We start from the raw sequence: 20,339 nt of genomic DNA on the forward strand, positions 1-20,339 counted from the left end.
ACATGTGTACAATGAGCTCATTTTTGAATGGAGAGCAGCAAAAATCTAAACTGCCTATTTTAAAAATACACTAACCACTGTCAGTTGCCACTGAATAAAAGTATGAAATCTTTGTATTTCTGAAAATTAGCACCTCCGCAAGTGCTTCGTTTTGCTTAACGGATCCAGCGCTGCGATGAGGGTAGTAGCGGTGTGTCCTGTCCTGATGATTTAGCCACCAATGATACAGTGCAGAAGACAATCCTAAGATGTCTTCACAAATGTTGTATGTTCAAAAGATGTAAACCCTGGCATGGGATGCAAAAGGCACTTAAGTAGTCAATTAGCCTTGTTAGGGCTCTGCAGCTGCTTGGCAAAGGGTGTTGTGTCTTGTCCATTATGGCTACAGCCAGGCCAACTGAGTGATAGTGATTTAAAATAAACAACTGAGGGAAGGAAATTGAAAGGAGTAGGAGGAGTGTAGTCCACCATTCTTCATCCCCAATATATTTCACTTTTAATTCTGTATGTACAAGTCCCTTTACTATGTGTTTTTGAACTCCCAGTGGTATAGGAATGATGTTTCAGTACATCTCGGGACCATCTATTTTTGTTTTGTGGTTTCCTTACATTTTAGTAAACCTCTTGCCTTTCATTATAGGAGACCAACATAAAAATAATATTTTCAATATGCTGTTTTTATTTATCTACATTCTGTCATGATATACTTTGATGTAAGTTTTTAATTTTGCTTCAGCTTTCAGCTGTTGTAGCAGTTACTGCTCAAGGTCAGCAATGAGGTTAGCCACAGTAGCACAAAACAATTTCCTGTTCTCACAGCCCAGGTAGCATTTGGATGTGGATTAAATTTTACCACATTTTCCAGTAGCCAGACACGATTATTTCTAATGAGCTTTAAATTGCTTCTAGAACATGTATTTCAGAACTTAGTGTGGTAATTCATTCAGTGCTAGCAACTTCATAAGGTAGCAGTTCTTCTTCAAAATTTTGCTTAAACTGATTGGTGCTGCATAACAGGTATTTTTAATCAGTAGATTTGCTTAAAAGTGAAGTGCTCACTGTTCTCAGTGGCTGTTCCTCTGCTGTCCTCCCTTCTGCAGTACTAGTCCCATAATATATTGCTCTTCATTACTGACTCAGATTTCATAATCCGTTTCTTTTGGCAAATTTATCTTGGCAGTATTCATGCTTGTTGTGCTGATTTGAGAGGTTTTATGCATGTTTTGTTGTTGTGGAAGCTTTAACAAATTAGTTTTTGAAGCTTGCTCTCATCTTTGTGATTAATGTTTTCCTTTAGTTTTCTTTATGTGGCCACTTCTTTATACTGCCCTAGCATTCTGAATGCCTGGGAAGCATCCATTCAAAACCCATCTTTATGGGACAGTAATGAATAATAGTAAGTATGAAAGGGGAAAAGGCAAAACAACAAAAAACCCCAACGCCTTTCCCCTCTAAATATGGTAAGTTTTCACATCCTTTATTTAGTCTTACCAAAGTGTTGTGTGGTGTTTGTTTGTTTGTTTTTTTAACTTAATCCAATTCACACTTTAAAACATTATTTAGTTGTATTATTACAAATACTGCTTATTGGACTGAATTCTAGAACAAACCCTGCTTAAATGGAACTCAGCCATAAGGAAATCATATCTGTATTATAGCTCCTACTGTAAAAGCAATTAAGCAAGAGAACTGAAAGGGAAGCTGCCTGTCCTGACATGCTCCCACATCTAGGAGGGAGTGAGGGAATGAGCTGTGCAAAGAGCTCTGGTGCATATTGCCTGTGGGATTCTGAGGCATGGTGATGTTATCTTCGGTCAGAGCATCCCAAGATGTTGTTTTAGCTGCCTTTGTATTCCTTCTATGCATGCACTCCCTTTTTCCTACAGCTTCTTTGTTTATTTACTGAGGATTCTTTCAGTAATGTGTAAATTATCAGCCAAATTGAAACCCTTATTTCCTACCTGCCAGTTTTACCCAATATCTTTAAAAATCCTTTTCTCATTCCTGCAAGAATTTAGTATCACCTCAGAGGCTGAAATAGTTTATAATTTTTTGTCAGTGACATATTGCTGTCAAATGCTGGACAAAAGGTTAAATTAGAAGAGATTCATAATAATTCTGAAAGTCTGGTATTTTTTAAGACTCTGTAAATTCAGTTTCTCCTATATAAAAAAGAATTGGGTGTAATTTGGACTTACTTGGTTTTAATACTCAGTCATAACACTGAAATTTCACTGATTAATCTCTGCAGAGATCTACATTTTGACAGGTGCCATGAATTTCAAATACAATTTAAAAGTTGTGCATATCAAAGGTCATTTTTATGTTGATTTAGTTTAAGTCATTTCTTTTAACAATAGGAGTTTATAAAATTGTACTCCAGTCCTCCACTACAAGGATTATAAATGTAAACGTATCCTCAGTAGCTGAGGAGTTGTTCTTGACCTGATTCCAAGTACCTCCGTAAATTAGTTTATGTTCAGTAGTGTCTATGGTGCGTGAAAATATTCCCCTGAAGCTCCTGCTAAATGTTACAAGTAGACCATTCTTCCTTTTTATCTGGTCAGGCATAGCACCGTACTTCATATTTTTTTCAATAACTAATGCTAAAACACTCGTCTTTGCAGCACAGTATCCATTGACTCACAGGCTGATGGCTTGGGGCACTGGTAACAGGGACCGCGAGGTCTTTCACCTCTGCTGCTAATTTGAAATCAGCTGTTCCTACTCTTAGGCCCTTTTAAAATCAGTCCATGAACACAGAACAGTTCTCTGTGGACTCTGTCCACTTGCACAAAACAGCTTTTAATCTTGGACTAGTCGCAAATTCTTCTCGATGTTTTCATTAGAGGGGATGGGCACTGAATTCCTCCCTGCCATGGCTCCCCAGGGTGAGGCAGTGTGAGGGGCTGGAGTTTGTGCCTTCCTAAATTGAATGGATTATGCTGAGAAATGGATTTAAGATTATAATTATACGGTGATTTTTTCCTGGTCAAGTAATAAAACTGCTAGAAGATCAGCAGTAGAATGTAACTCCTAGAATTCATCTTCCCAGGCTCAGGGATTCCTAGTTTTTTTCAACTTCTTTTCTCATCATTCTATTTTTTCCATTGGCTTCCAATTAATTTCCATATTAAGTACATAATTGCCTTGTTGACAACTACTAAGCTCTTTCCATCTGTTGTTGCATATTACACTGAAGGAGCTGTGATTTCATGGTGTCGTGCTTGGAGAGCACAGCTATTAACTCTGGGCTGGTACCTTCTTGGATGGAGAACTTCTGCGCTTCGGTGTTACTAAAGTAAAGCTTTTCAACACAAAGTTTAATAGTGGAGGAAACCAGATAAGGAAGCTTACAGTATGCTTACTTTTTTGACTTTTGCCGCAATAATTGTACTCTATTTATATGTAGTGGCTTTCAAAAATAGTGTGTACCTTTCCACTTCATCTCACAGCCCGATTGATTCATTGATTGATTTTATAGAATCTGAAATTCACTGATACTCTCAGTAACTAGACTAGGTCGTGTCAAAAAGAGTAATACTAATTAAGATGACCTGGCTGGGATAACTTAAACTGGGCACATGTAGGAAGCTAAATGGATTTTATTTTCATTTTATTTAAGTGTAATCAGTAATGTAAAGTATTACAATAAGTGAATATTCGAGTACACTACAAGACATTCTTCTTTCCTACTGTGTCTTATTTTTCAAAAGGGATCGTTTGGATACATGTCATTTGTAGTATAACAGAGATTTAACACCATCTGGAAGGAATTTCTATGTGGTAGCAGTCACTGGAATTGCAGCTTCGTCCCCACTTGCATCGTATTCATGTCTGTAACTTTCAGGGTACTAGAGACGCTTATCCACGACCATTTAAAGTATCAAAAACAGTCTGTATATTCATGCATAAATATTAATTGTTTTTAAATTGAGACCTCAATTTTGATTGCAAGTGACCATCTTTCCTAGCAAAATATTTGATTCTTCTCCTACCTTCCATAATTCTGTGATGCCATTCCTACTTCTTCGACATCCCAGCTACTACTTCAAAGTAATCCCCGATTGTACTCCCAGTCTTTTAAGTCTGCTCTTCCTTCACAACCTGATGGATAAAATGCTTTGTACTTGCTGGAGTGGTGAAGAACATTAATGTTTTAAATGGTGTCACGTTACTTTCTCTCCCTATTTGCATGAACAATATCAAACACATGGTGCTTTGATGTGTTGTGTTTAGAAACAAGATTTCTCCCCTCATTTTTCTAATTACATGAGGTAAATTTCTAATTAGCACCAATCAATAATATTAAGAAAAATATTTAAAATAAGGCAGGTAAGTGGAGGTGAAAATCGGTATGGGTATCTATGGGGAGAGGCAGTTCAGTATCAAGCCTTAGTATGGATTAACAATGCTGTGCAACCTGAGATGTGCATTGTGTGATGTCAGGCAAGTTTTCAGGGGTGTATTTGATTTGCCTATGACAGAAGCAAAACTGAGTCACCACCAATACCTCCCTCATCTGGCAATGTTTGGAATTCTGAACAATTAATGGTGCAGGTCACCTGTGTGCTGCTTGTTCTGAGGTGCCCTAATAGCCGTGACAGCTAGGGCAGATGCTGAAAGCAGGTGAGTTGAGCATCTGATCTGCCAAGTTGTATGCATTCATTTGTAGGAATGCTTTTAAAAATGCAAGGTTTTGTGTTATCTTCAACTGGTTAAAATTAACTAGAATCATCTCCTGTTGAGTAGCAACGGAGTGAAGACCAGGTTGGGGTTTTTTGCCTGCCAGGCTTGTCAAGGTTAACATCAGATGGGGTCAACCTAGCAAGACTATTTAATGATAGAACTGAAACACTTAATCTTTGCTGTGTTTATTCTACTATTGCAGCTCTGCTTCATTAATTTCCTAATGTTTTTTAAAATAATAATGCATTTTTGTCATGAAGACGACCTAACTCTGGGGTGCTGTGAAGATAAGTATTAAATTGTTACAAGATCCTTTAAAAAAAACTTGGTAATGAGGCCTTGTACAGAGGATTGCAGCGGGATCTGCTGCACTGCTGCAGAGTGGATCCAAAAGTCACTATTGCCTGGTAATAGCAACAGCAAATATTTACAGTTAGCTGTTATTTTTACAGTATAAACATGGATTTTAATTAAAAAATCATTCCCATCTGTGACTGGTAAAATAGAGGCTTTTGTAATGGACATATTTGTTTTCTGAGGGATATATTTAGTGTGTGTATACATCAGCAACTATCCCAAGAGACCATCATGCTAATGGATCAAAACCAGGCTTTGCTGCAGCATGAGAAACTATAAAACCATGTGTTGCAACTCTGTTCAGATTAAGGGATTCATGCTGATAGACTCAGTCACGGTCTGGATGTAAATCAACGATGGCAATTCCACCGCTTATATTTTAATTTTTGCATACTAATTCCTTGGTGGCTTTTAAGCTCTAGTCACGCTTATTTAAGAGATCTTTTACACCAAATGCAGAAACCAATATACTTCTGAATAGTAATGAAAATAAAGACAAAAAATGAGTTTAGATAGTGCCATCAAAATATTTTATATTTGCAGCTGCTTATTTAAGTTTCTCTCTTTCTTTTTATGAAAACAGGTAATCAGATCCTCTCTCTTGGGACTTTGTCAAAAGATCAGGTTTATCCGTTGAAACTCAAGGGCATTTCCATCTGTTACTCTGCACTCAAATCTGCCTTATGTGGAAATTATGTCAGCTTTGGCGTCTTCAAGTTGTACGGGGACAACCACTTTGACAATGTACTTCAGGCCTTTGTCAAAATGCTGCTTTCAGTATCCCACAGTGACTTGCTAGTAAGCAATTACTCATCTTGGGAGTCTTTACGTAAAATATGAAATAACACCACCACAGGCTTTGTATTGTTATAATGAGACAGAGGGATCTAGAACAGCTCAAATGCAGTTTTCAGTTCAATTACTTGGATCTATTTATATAGCGACATCCAAAATACAGGTGTGATAGAACTGCCGTATGAAATTGGAGCTTTTCCAGAATTTTCGTTAAGCTTTTATTGAAAAAAGAGAAATGTAAAATTTTGTTCCTTTCTATACTTCAAAACCTATTTAGGTTGCCTGCATGCATTGCAACATGTCCTCACGTATTCAGCCACTCTGCAATTAGTTTTAGTCTGTAAATTGTCACTATGTATTTTCCATAGAATTTAAAACTTTAAAGTACACAATGTTCCCACATCTCTGTGGGAAGACAGCAGATCTTGTGCAATATCAGCCTTAATTTGAATTGAGGCATTTTTGTTCAGAACTGTCATTTTCTTGCAGGAAGGGACAAATTCTGGATAGTTAATACCCAAACTTGTGCCTGTCACAAAAAGTCCGTAGAACTGGAAAAGTTTCTCTCAGTGAAAACCAGTTTTTTGGTTGTATAGTAAAGACTACATATTTGTCACGTTCCTAGCCATGCAAAAATATGTTCTTTTAAATAAGGGTCCCTAAGAGTAAGTTACCTAGTGCCAGTCAGGCAAGTGCCTTTTCCTCTGCAAAGCCTGTTACAGGAAATAATTTAAGCACAAAATGTGCATCTCTGAGATGATTTGGGGAAATCTGTGATAAACCTCGGTCAGATTTCCTGCAGAAAGTAAGATACAGGCACCAATCCTGTCTAACTGACCTTCTAAACAGGGTGTTACACTACTTTTACTAGACTGAATGCTGTGTAGAGTGTCAAAGTATGACAGTATTATCCAGAACTTGTTTTAAACTAATAGAGTTTATATCCTATGGTAAATTTGAAAAGTTAAAAACTACCAAAGACAAGAAAACATCTTGTTTCTCTGAATGTTCTGATTTAACGGCTAAATTAGAATTTATCACATCATAAAAATACGATTGTCTTCTGTCATCTGTTAATGTCATTAACATTAGTTAATCATAATATCCATATCAATGTATATCTTTTTTTTTTTTTTTTTTTTTTTTTTCCCCCTAGAAATATCGAAAACTAAGCCAGTCTTATTACCCACTTTTGGAATGTGTGACCCAGGATCACATGAGTTTCATTACCAGCTTAGAGCCTCGTGTCCTAATCTATATCCTTACGTCAATATCTGAAGGACTTACTGCAATAGGTAAGCATTGCTTGCATACAGCTGAAGAAGGAATTGAAGGAATATGTAGTTGAAGTTTATTTGTAACTTTTAAAGTAAATGGGGAGATTTTCAAAGAAGCTCAGACCTTACTAGGACACTCATTCATACTTTAAAAAATGAAAATCAAGTGACAGTGGAAGATGCTGGATTTTGAACATGTTAAGACTCTTCAGTTAATGGAGCTAAGTTCTTCTGAACATCTAACCTGTAGGTTTGTGCAGGTAGTATTTTAATTAAAATGATCTTTTCTTACAAACCAGAACTAGTAAAATTATTCATTTGCCTCCATTAGAATTGTACTGGAAATTCATGCATTTGTTCCTCAGAAGTAAAATATATCGGTATGTCTACAGGAATCTGCCAGGTTTTGTTTTATTTGCTCTACATAGCTGTTGTATACATGCTTATTCTGCACAGCTGTGATATGATTGGAGAAATTTCAGGATGCCCTTATAAGTAGAAAAAAAAACTAGATTTTTAATTACTCAGTACTTCCTGAATGCAATTCAGAGTGGAATCAGTGTAACAGAAGCATACCTGGATTAACAATAAAAATGTGGCACTTTGACTGTTGTTCATTTTATTCTCTTGCACAATTTAATATACAATTTTTAACCAGATGACTGTTTAAACATTTGGGGGGTTGATGGGTTTTCTTTTTTGATAGCTTAAATTCATTTGGAATATGGAAGAGGAGACTGGGCATTTGGGAGAAAAAAAAAATAAAGCATGCAGTTGTATCCTGGTGACCTTGGAATACCATGCAGTTATATGGTTTTCGACTGAGAAGCTGTTTAAAACCCTACAGTAGTATGTATTGATTAGGGTGGTTATTAAGGAAAAAAAATAGGAATGTATAACATTAGTGTGTATGGATGTTACTCCATAATAGCTGGTGTTTCTCATTACTGCCAAGTGTCAGTCAAGCCCCACAGGAATGCACGAATGCACCAAGGTTCCCAAAGCATTTGCTATGTTAAACACATTCAGCAGTTTTTGTTGCAAGACGGAAACTGCTCTTAGAAAGAAAATGGGTAGTAAATAGCTAAGCAACAGTAGTAAAGTAGTATTCAGGTCACTTTATTATATAATGCTGAAATCCATCTTCTCCCAGATATTTTGAGTGCTTTGTCACCTGTAATGATGGTACAGCAGTTTCTGCCTATTGGCTAGCTCTGCTGCGAGCCTGCCTGTTGATTGTTTGCAAATGGATATGTTGTACTCAGTGCTGGCTTGACTGACAGCTACTAGTTTAGTAAGCTCTGTTCCTGATCTCTGGTATTATTCCACATTACATCTCTTCCATTTGAGGTATTGGATATATTCATTTTAATAATTCACTAGCATACCAAGTTTACTTTAACCATCTCTTTGAAACACAATTTGAATTCATGTAAAAGAGAGAGAAGAAAATTTAAAAGCTATATAAGCTTCGGCTTGCATGTGTTGTTTATTTTCCCCTCTCAAAAAGTGTTGAGGAGTAAGAAAATTGTGTGTATTTCCAATTGTAGTTTACAAGTCTTGTGTTTTAGGTATCTGGGAGTTGTGTCATGAGGAATTATTAAATTTTGGGAAATCAAATGTTTATTTGGTGAAATTCCTGATTTTCTAATGAGAAGAGTATCAACAAAAAAAAACGCACTTTTTTAATTTTTTATAAACCATAAACTTGCTTAGCCAATAAGATATTTTTCATCTTAAGTACCTAAAAACAAATGCAAATGTACAATCACAGAATCACAGAATTTCTAGGTTGGAAGAGACCTCAAGATCATCGAGTCCAACCTCTGACCTAACGCTAGCAGTCCCCACTAAACCATATCCCTAAGCTCTACATCTAAACGTCTTTTGAAGACTTCCAGGGATGGTGACTCCACCACTTCCCTGGGCAGCCTGTTCCAGTGCCTCACAACCCTTTCAGTGAAGAAGTTCTTCCTAACATCTAGCCTAAAACTCCCCTGGCTCAACTTAAACCCATTCCCCCTCGTCCTGTCACCAGGCACGTGGGAGAACAGACCAACCCCCACCTCGCTACAGCCTCCCTTGAGGTACCTGTAGAGAGCGATAAGGTCGCCCCTGAGCCTCCTCTTCTCCAGGCTGAACAAGCCCAGCTCCCTCAGCCACTCCTCGTAGGACTTGTTCTCCAGGCCCCTCACCAGCTTCGTCGCCCTTCTCTGCACCCGCTCAAGCACCTCGATGTCCTTCTTGTAGCGAGGGGCCCAAAACTGAACACAGTACTCGAGGTGCGGCCTCACCAGAGCCGAGTACAGGGGGACGATCACCTCCCTAGCCCTGCTGGCCACACTGTTTCTTTTGCAAGCCAGGATGCTGTTGGCCTTCTTGGCCACCTGAGCACACTGCTGGCTCATATTCAGCCGACTATCCACCATCACTCCCAGGTCCTTCTCTGCCTGGCAGCTCTCCAACCATTCCTCTCCCAGCCTGTAGCTCTGCTTGGGGTTATTGCGCCCCAGGTGCAGGACCCGGCACTTGGCCTTGTTGAACTTCATGCAGTTGACCTCAGCCCATCGGTGCAGCCTATCCAGATCCTCCTGCAGAGCTTTCCTACCCTCAAGCAGATCGACACACGCACCTAACTTGGTGTCATCTGCGAACTTACTGAGGGTGCACTTGATGCCCTTGTCCAGATCATCGATGAAGATATTAAAGAGGACCGGCCCCAGCACCGAGCCCTGGGGGACACCACTAGCGACTGGCCTCCAACTGGACTTGGCTCCATTCACCACGACTCTTTGGGCCTGGCTATCCAGCCAGTTTCTAACCCAACGAAGCGTGCGCCAGTCCAAGCCAAGAGCAGCCAGTTTCTTGAGGAGAATGCTGTGGGAGACGGTGTCAAAAGCCTTGCTGAAGTCAAGGTAGACCACATCCACAGCCTTTCCCTCATCCACCCAGCGCGTCACTTTGTCCTAGAAGGAGATCAGGTTCGTCAAGCAGGACCTGCCTTTCATAAACCCATGCTGACTGGGCCTGATCGCCTGCTTGCCCTGCAAGTGCTGCGTTACGACTCTCAGGAGGATCTGCTCCATGAGCTTCCCTGGCACTGAGGTCAAACTGACAGGCCTGTAGTTTCCCGGGTCTGCCCTCTGGCCCTTCTTGTAGATGGGCGTCACATTTGCTAGCCGCCAGTCAACTGGGACCTCCCCCGATCGCCAGGACTGCTGATAAAGACCAAAATAAAGTGTTTAAGACTTTTTTTTAACTTCACTGACAGCTTGATGCAGTCCATCAAAAGCTATTACATTTACTTTTTCTTTTTTTTTTCTACATTTACTCTCATTCCTCCAAAGTCATTTTTAAGTCTTTGATTGAAACTTGTGAGATCTGTCTAAGACCAGGCCATTTCTGTATTGCCCAGAGAGGATGTGGAAAATCCATCCTTGAAAATATTCCAAGATAATAAGCAGGGCCCTGAGCAACCTGGGTGATGTTGACCCTGTTTTGAGCAGGAGCTTGGACTGGAGGGTTGGTTCTGTTTGGTTTCTGCCACCACCTGTAGGATCCCACTGGTATTTTCCCTAGATTTTCTACTTTCATTCTCTAGCTTTCTAAAATATTTTTTCCTGTCTAAATGCCTATGCAGCCCTTAATCTCTGTGAACATTTCTTGCACATGAAAAGCAATAAGTACTTACTGTAGTTAGTCAGCTAGAAAATGCTTCTTTTTATTTTTATTTTTTTTTACTTTTTATGTTGAAGTGATTTTTTGAAGTGATGATTTTTCCTCAATACCACATTTCTTAATTCTGCAGATATCAAAAAATGATATTGATGTAGGCCTTTATATTCCTCATTTATGTTCTAGAAGTTTTATTTATGTATTGAATAATTTTCCACGCTCTTATAATGCCATGTCCAGATGAACTACTTTTTGCTGAGTTTGTAGCCCTTACCTTACAGGTCTTTTTTAATCATCTCTGGAGTTTGTTACCTCTCAATGCATTTTCTTAAACTGCTTCTTCTAAATCTTTCATCCCTTCTAAAATTTTGGTATTTGGGCATTACCAATTGTCAGGCAGTGAAATAAAATTTTGTTTCTTCTGTGTTAGTTGGTCACATGCATCCTTCTGCCCTTAGTAAATGGGTAAGTATACCCAAGTGTTGCCTCTTTCACTGAATTACATCAGTGCCACAAGAACACTGTCAGAATAATAGGGCTCAGGGCTGTGAACCATCTGAGGGGGAATTGTGTTTTAAACTGATTAGAACATACAAGTCATTTTCCGAAATGTTTATAAAAATGAAATAGCTGGCTTTTTATTTTAAAAATTAAATACTGGGAGATCGCTTCCGTTTGACAGAAAGAAAAGCATCTGTTTTTTCTCTATTCCCTTCACGTGTGAAACATTTGAGATTTTCATTGTTGTCAGCTGTAGGATAAACATTCCCCAAATCCTTATTTCTTAGGAGTGTTCATTCTGAGTAAATACCTTGCTTGATTCCACACTTTATAAATACTGTGGAAGAATATGTATTCCTTTGGAAGCCCCTAGCTGTAAATCAGCTGTAATGGAAGCCCTCATCTAAGCTTTTATTGTGAGGATAAACACTCCAATAGTTCTCTTCTAAAGTGTTTACCTGGCTTTTTCACAGCTGACTCAGTGGATCAGAGCCTTTTAATGTAGTCTGCCTGGCATGTTGTCACTAATCTCTGCAAAGCTTTTCTAATTCTCATATGATTAATAGTGTACTATGCTATTCATTGAGGAAAAAGTAAAACATTTTTTCTGTCTTGCTGCCTAATTTAGATGTTAAATTGCTAAATCGTTTTACTTTCTAGGTTTGGTCTCAAAGGCAAATAATGTCGGTATTGAACTGTAAGCGATTGATGGACAGGGAAAATACCACTTAACTCCCTCTCCTTACCTTTATGTGGAAAACAAAACAAAATCTTTTAATTTGCAGAGATTCAGGAAGGTCATTAAACCATTCAGAAATAATTCCCATTCAGCATGCTGTTGTCATACTGTTTAGACCAAAAGTTGTTTGGTTTCTTTGTTGTTTTTTTCGTAATAATATCTAATGTATAAGCTCTACTGCCACTTATTTGAGCTAACGGCTAATTGGAATCACATACGTAATGAGAAAACATGGAGATGGAAAAAAAAAGTTCAGGTAGAGTCAGCATTAAGCACATTAAATGAATGCATGCTGGCAGAGGAGAAATGAAAGAACTAAAAGAGGCAGCTGAACGTGATGGTGACTGGCACCAGGGTCATCGCCCTTGTCCCCTCCCCGCCACCAGCACCTGTGGGAGCTCAGTTCCACTGGGCAGAGCTGCGGACCTGCTGCTGGATCCCTGCTGCTGGATCCCTGCTGCCCACTCGGAGCTGCTCCTGGCCTCTGCCGCAGCCACAGCCTGCTTGCTTCACAGTCCAGAAGATTAGTTCACAGGTGGTGGAGCTGAGCTGACCAGAAATGAGAAGTGTGGTTTGACTGCATTTTTCCTGATTATCCCAAGCTTTTACCTCTGTGTCTTTTATTATTCTATCTTATGTCTTCTCCATCCATTTCTTCTGTTCACAGCCCAGAAATGGTAGCTCCTTGTTGCACTTGTTTGTTCTATTTATTTGGTTGCCTGGCTTGTCTCACTAAGATTTAGTGAGCACGCTAGCCTGCTCCAGCATGAGGTTCCTCATGCCCAGAAGAGTCATTCAAGGGAGTTTGCTTGACGCTCCCTGTCTGTTATATCCTTGCAATCAAAAGGAAAAATGAGCATAGGGAAGCATATTTGATATATAGTTATGGGCAAATTTAAGTAGCTCTTAACACTCGTATCAGATTCTCATGAGCAAATGATAGCATAGACCTGTCTGCTGTCCTGCTAAAATCACTTACTGTCGAATGTAAAATATCTACTTGTACAGTATCAGCATGTTTAGAACTACTGCTGTTTTGTAAACTGATGATAGTGATTTACTTTGTATTATTCAATTTAAAAAGAAATAGAGTTAAGCACTGGTTTAGAAATACAGCAGAGCCCTCCTATGAAATATGTATTTTCAAATCTCTCACTTGTTGTTATTGATGGTGATTCAATTCCACTATGAATTGCATTTCTAGTTTATATGCAGGACTGTTTTGGTTGAGAACATGATGAGTGCCAGTTTCTGCAGTCTTTACTTTGGCAAGACTCATAACTTTGAACTCAGCCTTCTGCAGGCAACATTTCTTAGGACTCGGCTCTGCTGAATGCAGCCCTGGGATGCCCAGGGTCAGTCTGAGACGGAGTCGGGACGCTGCAGCTCGCTCCTGGAATCCGATAGACCACGTTCAGCTCCTGCTGCGAAGTCACCTGGCACTTCTGGAAGATCAAGTCTTAGGAGACCTTTTGTAGCTTCTTCGCTAGCAACTGCTTCTTCAGCATTAATTTCAAACTGCTAGCAAAATACAATTAGTTTTTAGATGGCAAAGAGTTAATAATGCTGGCACAGAGCTTAAGGAGTTAAAACAGACACAGATCAAAATACTTCAGTGTCTAGAGGGATGTGTTTAAATGAACACTGCAAGGTTGGCAGGCCTCCAAATTAGCATAGTTTAAAGAATTCAAGGTACATTTAATTGGATCCTTCTAATCCCTTTTCCCTCAGAATGAGCATTTTAACAGTTTAATTCCTTTTGCAACCCCCACACATCTCTTACTCCAGTGGCCCATCTAAAATAAATGCTGTGAACTATAAAAGGCCTAGACAACTTCTAGCTGAAGTCATTGGGAACTGGATGGGGGCCGAAATCCACACGTTTGGATTTGGTTTCGCAGTTGCAGGGAATATCAGTTCTGGCTAAACCTTGCACCCAGCATGTCAAACCCCTGCAAGTATGCAAAAAGCTTCAGCTGCTGGTGGTGTGGTGAGGAGCCGGCAGCTCATTAACACCGTGGCTCTCATCAGGAGAGATGGAGTGGGGAGGTTAGGTGGCTGCCCCCTTTCTTAGGGCCTGGGAGCATCTCAGGGGTCAGGGCAGGAGGAAACAGCAGCTGGACAGGGGAAGGGGCTCACCACTGTTTTCAGGAGGAGAAACCAGGACCAGTGCACCGTTGCCATCATGCTGATGCACACAAGTGAACAGAATCCTCTTTCACAGCAGCAGCACAGCAGGCAACACCTAGCAACAAAATAACTTACATAAATCAGGCAGACATATTTACTTTGCAAATAGGTTTAAGCTTTTAATCTCCCTTACTTATAGAAACAGTAACTAAAGATATGAAGTGGCTTTTGCTTATGCTTTTCAGCAGTATCCTTCCTTGCTGTCATGACTTTCTGTGTCGGGGACATTCATTAAGTGTTGGTCAGTGACTGCAGTTGCGTTGTTGCTTGCCAGATTTAATATATTTTAACCTACTTGAATTATTAGTTGTTAACCACGGTGACCACCAGGCTGCTCTGTGGTCACCCTCTTACTACCTGGCATGGCTCTTGTCCATTGTGTGCCATCTGACATTGCCAGTGGGCTGTTTGGGGCAGAGAAGCACTGTGAAATGCTGCTTGGGGAAAAGAACTGGGCAACGGCTCTACTTATTTAACATCACTTTTTTGGTAAATAGATCAAAACAGAATTTTAGTTTTCAGGAATTTGAAAGGTTTAATACAGCAAAGATTTAATACCACTGTGTGCTAATAAAGACAGTCTTCAAAGCAGGTCCATTCATACATCAAAAGCAGTCTTGTTGATGTATTGATTAGGCTAATGTCAAGCAGATTATTAAAGTTGAGCTCTGAGTACTATAAAATGTCATTATTAGTTATTCTTTTATGGAAACAATTTCAGAACTGTTTCATTTTTTATGCAGATACAATCGTCTCCTCCAGCTGTTGCGCTAGTTTAGACTACATTGTCACATACCTCTTCAAGCACATAGCTAAAGAAGGCAAGAAGACCCTACGATGTAGAGAAATTTCACAGGATGGACAAAGATTGTTTAATTTCATGCAGCAGAACCCGGAAGTACTACAGCAGGTGAATTGTCAGTCTTCTCTATGGGATATTATTAATTTTATACGTTTTTCTGATTTGTGGACCTTGTGGTACTGAATGCCAGGGTAGTGCAGGCTGTTTAGTAACAGAACAAATCTCCCTGGGCTGGTATGCAACCCAGAGTAGCTTCAGCTGTGTTCTCATGACAACCAAAGATTGAAGACATTTTTTGTCATACTGGAAAGCGTAGATACTGAACTTGGCTGTACAGGATCTTAAAACTTTGGTTTCCATTTGTGCTCAAAGGATGCGGTATGCAACATCATCAATACATTTCTGTAGAAAAACGGTGAGGAACATTCTCTACTGTAGAAGAACAATTTATGGCATTGAACCACAGACTTTGGTAATGAAATGTCTAAATTGAATGGTTGTATGCTATTGAGTGTGAATGTTTACTTTGCAGTATGTGACTCACAGTTGGATTTTTCAGTTAAAGGTGAATACGATAGAAATTAAATCTCACTTCTGAAAAGGAAGCGGTCGCTGCAGTACTTAAGATTTCCCCTTCCCAGCTCAGTCAAGTTTATTGTAGCCTGAGTACATTAAGAGGAGATTAAGATGATCTTAGCTACGTTTCTCCACATTTGCTCCATGCCACGTTCCCTTAAAATCTCATTAAGCTATTTGGAGATGCGTATTTACTAGACTCCTTGGATTCCTAATGCAGTTGCAAAGATGCCACTTCAGGAGATGCGTTTCGCAGGTCTGGAGGCTTTTAATGAAAACGGAAGTTATTAACAAAATGCAAATGATGAGTGTGGTCGTCATTCTGCTTCCCTAATAGATACGCTGTCATTTGGAAAAAAGCTGGCATAGTCACCTTCATCACGTGAGCATTGTTGTCATTCATTTACTGGTCTAATTGAAGGTGAAAAGGAACTAATATATTCTTGGCACTATATTGCATATTGGGAGAATATTAATGGTGTTTATTATTGGCATCATTATCAGAATAGGACGATTCCCTTGTCATATTACAAGTGCTCGTGTTTTCTCCCTGGTAGGGGTTTCACAGACACTAGCAGTGAAGTCAGTGTTTGGAAATTACTCAGCACTGCGCCGTGCACACTGTGATTTGGGCAGAAAGGACAGAGCAGCAGCCCAGGCGCTGGACTTGTCTGCATCTGTGGCGACCCTAACGTAATAGTTTGTCTGTTAATATGCAGTAATCTTTCACTTTACAGCATATGACTGGGCAGTGATCTGTCTTTATTAACTTCAGATTCTGCGGAATATGTTATATTTATTTTGAATGCAGGCTTTCACGTACTCTTTTAAATATTAATGGCCGGTCTCCAGTAGTCAGCATAAATATGATTTGCATTAGCACTAGTCATATCATATTGAGTGCCTCTGATGTCAACTGCTCAGCGGACTAATATCTGACATCATCTCCCGGGGTCACTGACAACTTTGACCTTTATTCTCATGCACAGTTTCTGTAGTCTCAGAAGCTCTTTTGAATTGATTTGAAATTTTGACTCTTCCCTTTATGAGGCAGTAAAATTGATAATTATTCAGATGGGAACTGAGCACTGAGTGAAAAATCAATTCCACCCGCTCTCTGCTGCGTATAAAATTACTTCTGAGTCTGCCGGACTGAACGGATGGCCAAGGTAAAAGCAGCAGGCAGAAATAGTAGAGAGGATTAGCTGGACGAAACTAATAGCCTAAAGGGATGGCTTTTGAGATGAGGGAGTGGGCCGGTTGGGGGTTATTATCAGCAATGATGGGACTCATTGATCATATGTTTACATCAGGTTTCCATTGGGTTATAAATCAGCCCTGAATAGAAGCGGAACCCAAGGCCTTGCGTTCTACCAAAGGGACGATGTATTAGATTATTCTCATTTTCACACTCAGATGAAAAGTGAGACATTGATTATTCATCGGCTGGCCATTAAACACTGGTTTTATAGATGATTTGACTATCATGGAAGCTAATGAACAAGGTTGCTGCTTCATAACCAGCGGTTTCAGTTTTCAAGACATCTGTGTCGGTTAAGTAATGCATAACCCTATTAAAAGCAATGGGTTACAAATTGCTTAACAGTGCTGAAAAACTAGACCCTAATGACTAATTGTGCTTAGAGTTTAGAGGGGTTTGTCAGCTCTTTAGACTAAACTGATGCAATGATAACTGCAATTATTTACTAGTTAGAACATGGGGTTTTTCCACCTTGGATCTGTAGAAGTAGTTGGATGATGAAAATTTCCAAGGGCACTCCAGGAATAGCCCTCCTCAGGTCATCCTGGTAGCTGAGGAGCTGCAGCACGGCTCAGCCCCACCAGCTTTGCTCCTTGCAAGCAGCAGCAACCTCCGAGCTCACCTGTGAGTGGCTGCTGGGGCCTTTCCCCAGGACATTTCACATCCTGCGGGCCGGGGGCTTCACACTGCCCCTGCCCCGAGCCCCTCTTCGAGGGCATGCAGGGCCGTGCTGCTGGAGGCCCTGCAGGGGAACCTGTTGGCTCCCAGCGGTGCCGTGGCCGTTCTGCCTGCAGGTTACAGCCGAGCCTTCGCTCACTGGTAAACGAGGCGATTCGGCGTCGGGATACGGCTCAGTGAATAGGTGTGTATCCGTGGCTGATGCTCGCGCCTTTCTTAGCCCCTAGGGTAGTGGAGTTGTATAATTAAAACCTATTAATTGATATTTTGTTTGCCTAGGTACATCCCACAGCAGCTCTGTGATTTATTTTTTTGAAAAAGTAGGTGTGACTGCACAAAGACAGGAGCAGTAGGAAGCACAGAAGTGAAACAACTTTAAGGTTTAGGTGTAAGTAGCGGTGTCCTTCCGAAGCCAACAGGGGCTGCTGACTGCGGCCCTGCTTTCTGCTGTGCTCCCTAGGGCGAGCTGTTTAGTCCAAGCTTAATCTGCGAACAACTGCTTTGTGATGATGTCTTACAACTAAACTGAATTAACATGTGTAAAGTAATTTGAGATATATGGGTAGAAAGCAGTATTAAATGTATTACAGTCAGCTATTGCTGTGTTATAAGCACTTTCATAAATAATTTTAAAAGGCTCCCACTGTCATTTGCTGTTATTTCAGGAGCGACTTTCTGATGTCATCTAAAACAGTTCAAGCAAGTGTTTGCTCCACTCTATGAATGAAAGTGTAATTTGGGGGTTTAAAACACTGCCTTTATCTTCCACTAATGCTCATCTTGTGGCGTTGTACACATGAGACTCTTAGTTTTGGTATGGAGAAGTACTGGATAAGCCCATGGACTTTTTTGCTTTAGTAAATTCAAATGCTGGACAAACATTTGTATTAGATCTGACCTGTGATATTCCCAGCCCAGGTGGGCCCACAGCTGGGGGCGGTTGTGCTGAGCAGTTATTTTAGGGCTGTTGGTAGGGGGCTGTGCCTGCTCTGAGCCCTTCTGGGGGCTGTAAGTGAGGAGAGCTGCAGTAGAGGAAAAATGGCAGGGATTTGGGCAAGGATGGGGCAGGAGGCAGTAGTGCAGGAAGAGGAGGATGTGCAGCAGCTTAATGCAGGCTGCTCGCTGGAGCTGAGCACTCGTGACTTCCAACTTCAGCAAGTGACAAAGGTGCACTAAATGAAGCAGCCCGGCAGCGCTGCATAGCAAATGTAAAACAGAAAGTAAAGATGCCAGTTGCAAATAAAAATCAAGCATTACTAGTAAAATAAAAACATTGTAAAGTGCCATCTTCCTTTTTTCCCTCTTATGCAGTAAAATCAGTTAGGGTTTTGTATTTCAGATAAACCTCGGTGCCATATACAGCTAGTGTAGAGCTATGCAACGTAATTGAAATAAAAACATCCAGAGGAGATGTGTTCGTACTGCATCCTTCCTGGCCCTATGCAGAGAAACGTGCAGAAGCACTTGTGTATGAGCACATCACAAAAAGAAATCTGCATTGCACTGACAGAGGGCAGTTGTGCAAGGCGCTGAGTGCCTGAGCACCTTAAGCCACATGTTTGAGCATATGCTTAGTTTTAAGAGCAGATCGAACCCGCGGGTACAACTGTTCCTTTGCTTAAAATTAAATGTGTTAAAAGGCTCTGCTTATCAGGAGCAGAGTGCTCAGCTTTTGCAGGCTTGAAAGGTTTGATACGGCAGTGAAAGGGATTTTCCCTGGGACATCTGTTTTCAACCTCTTAGCACAATTTAGAAATATTATCCAATACTATCATAACTTTCTTTATTAATTGAAAGGGATGGAGATATACCAGCTGTAGCCCAAGCCAGCAGAGACTTGGGTGGCTAAGCAACAGAAAAGGCACCATATTGAGTGAGCCAAAATTCAGTCTCAAAGTCATTTATTTTAACCAGTGACAATACGTTGAGACTCTAGTGTTTCGATTTGATTGATGGTTTAATATCATATATAATTTTTTTAATGAAGGGAACCCATTTAAATATGTTAACATTTGCACTAGTAGTCTCCCATGTACATAACTGCATTTAATCATTACTCTGATTGTTTTTGTGGTTGTGTAATTTGTATCACCAAAATAACTATGTCAAAGTCATCTTATCTTCATGAAAAATAGGTTACTCTTCTGTACGTGCTTCTCACTGCACACGTGTAAAGGCGGCAGCGGCCTCCAGAATATTGCTAAACGTATAGCTTTCACTACATGAGTGCTGTCAATTAAGAAATCAAACAATATTAATGAGCTTAGTGTCTTTTCTGATCCTGCTTTGTTTAAAGCCCTGTTGTGATTCGTTGTCATGTGAATCGAGTAATTTGATTTTAAGACTTTTAATGTTAAAATGCATCATCATTAGTGATGTATCTGAAGATTTCACGCTCTTAATAATGGTGCTAAATCAAATTGGGCATCTCCTCTTAATCATTCAAGCTGTGCTATAGTTTACACAAACAGTTTTGGGGATGGAGAGAAGTTTAGGGCCACGATGTAACAAGTATTGTACAGAATTCATGCATGGAAACAAAAAGCTGCAATTCGGCTTGCAGCACAAACTGCTAGAGGTGTCAGTGTTGGATGTGCACCCTCGGGCTAGGCAGCTGGTGTATGTATGCTTTTGTTTATCAGTTACTGGTTTATGTAGCCTTTAGGCCAGCACATGAAACAATCGTTCCTACAGGGTCAGCTGCTGGTCAGAAGCAAAGTAAGAAAAGACTTTGCGTTAAAATGCGTCAGCCATCATTTTAGTGCAGCTGGCACCTGCTACTGGTGCACAGCGGGAGGG

General features: G+C 40.2%; 1 protein-coding gene across 2 annotated transcripts in view; it reads left to right on the top strand.

Annotated features, from left to right (window-relative positions):
* Positions 1-20,339, top strand: part of RANBP17 (RAN binding protein 17) — a 162,520-nt gene that overhangs the window by 123,977 nt on the left and 18,204 nt on the right. For both annotated transcript variants that reach the window (XM_032197067.1, XM_032197068.1), the window contains 3 exons: positions 5,630-5,844; positions 6,998-7,136; positions 14,967-15,133. In XM_032197067.1, the coding sequence (XP_032052958.1) occupies positions 5,630-5,844; positions 6,998-7,136; positions 14,967-15,133 (521 nt within the window). The remainder of the gene's footprint in view (positions 1-5,629; positions 5,845-6,997; positions 7,137-14,966; positions 15,134-20,339) is intronic.

Source organism: Aythya fuligula, chromosome 14 (assembly GCF_009819795.1).
Source record: "Aythya fuligula isolate bAytFul2 chromosome 14, bAytFul2.pri, whole genome shotgun sequence".
In the NCBI taxonomy this organism is placed as follows: domain Eukaryota; kingdom Metazoa; phylum Chordata; class Aves; order Anseriformes; family Anatidae; genus Aythya; species Aythya fuligula.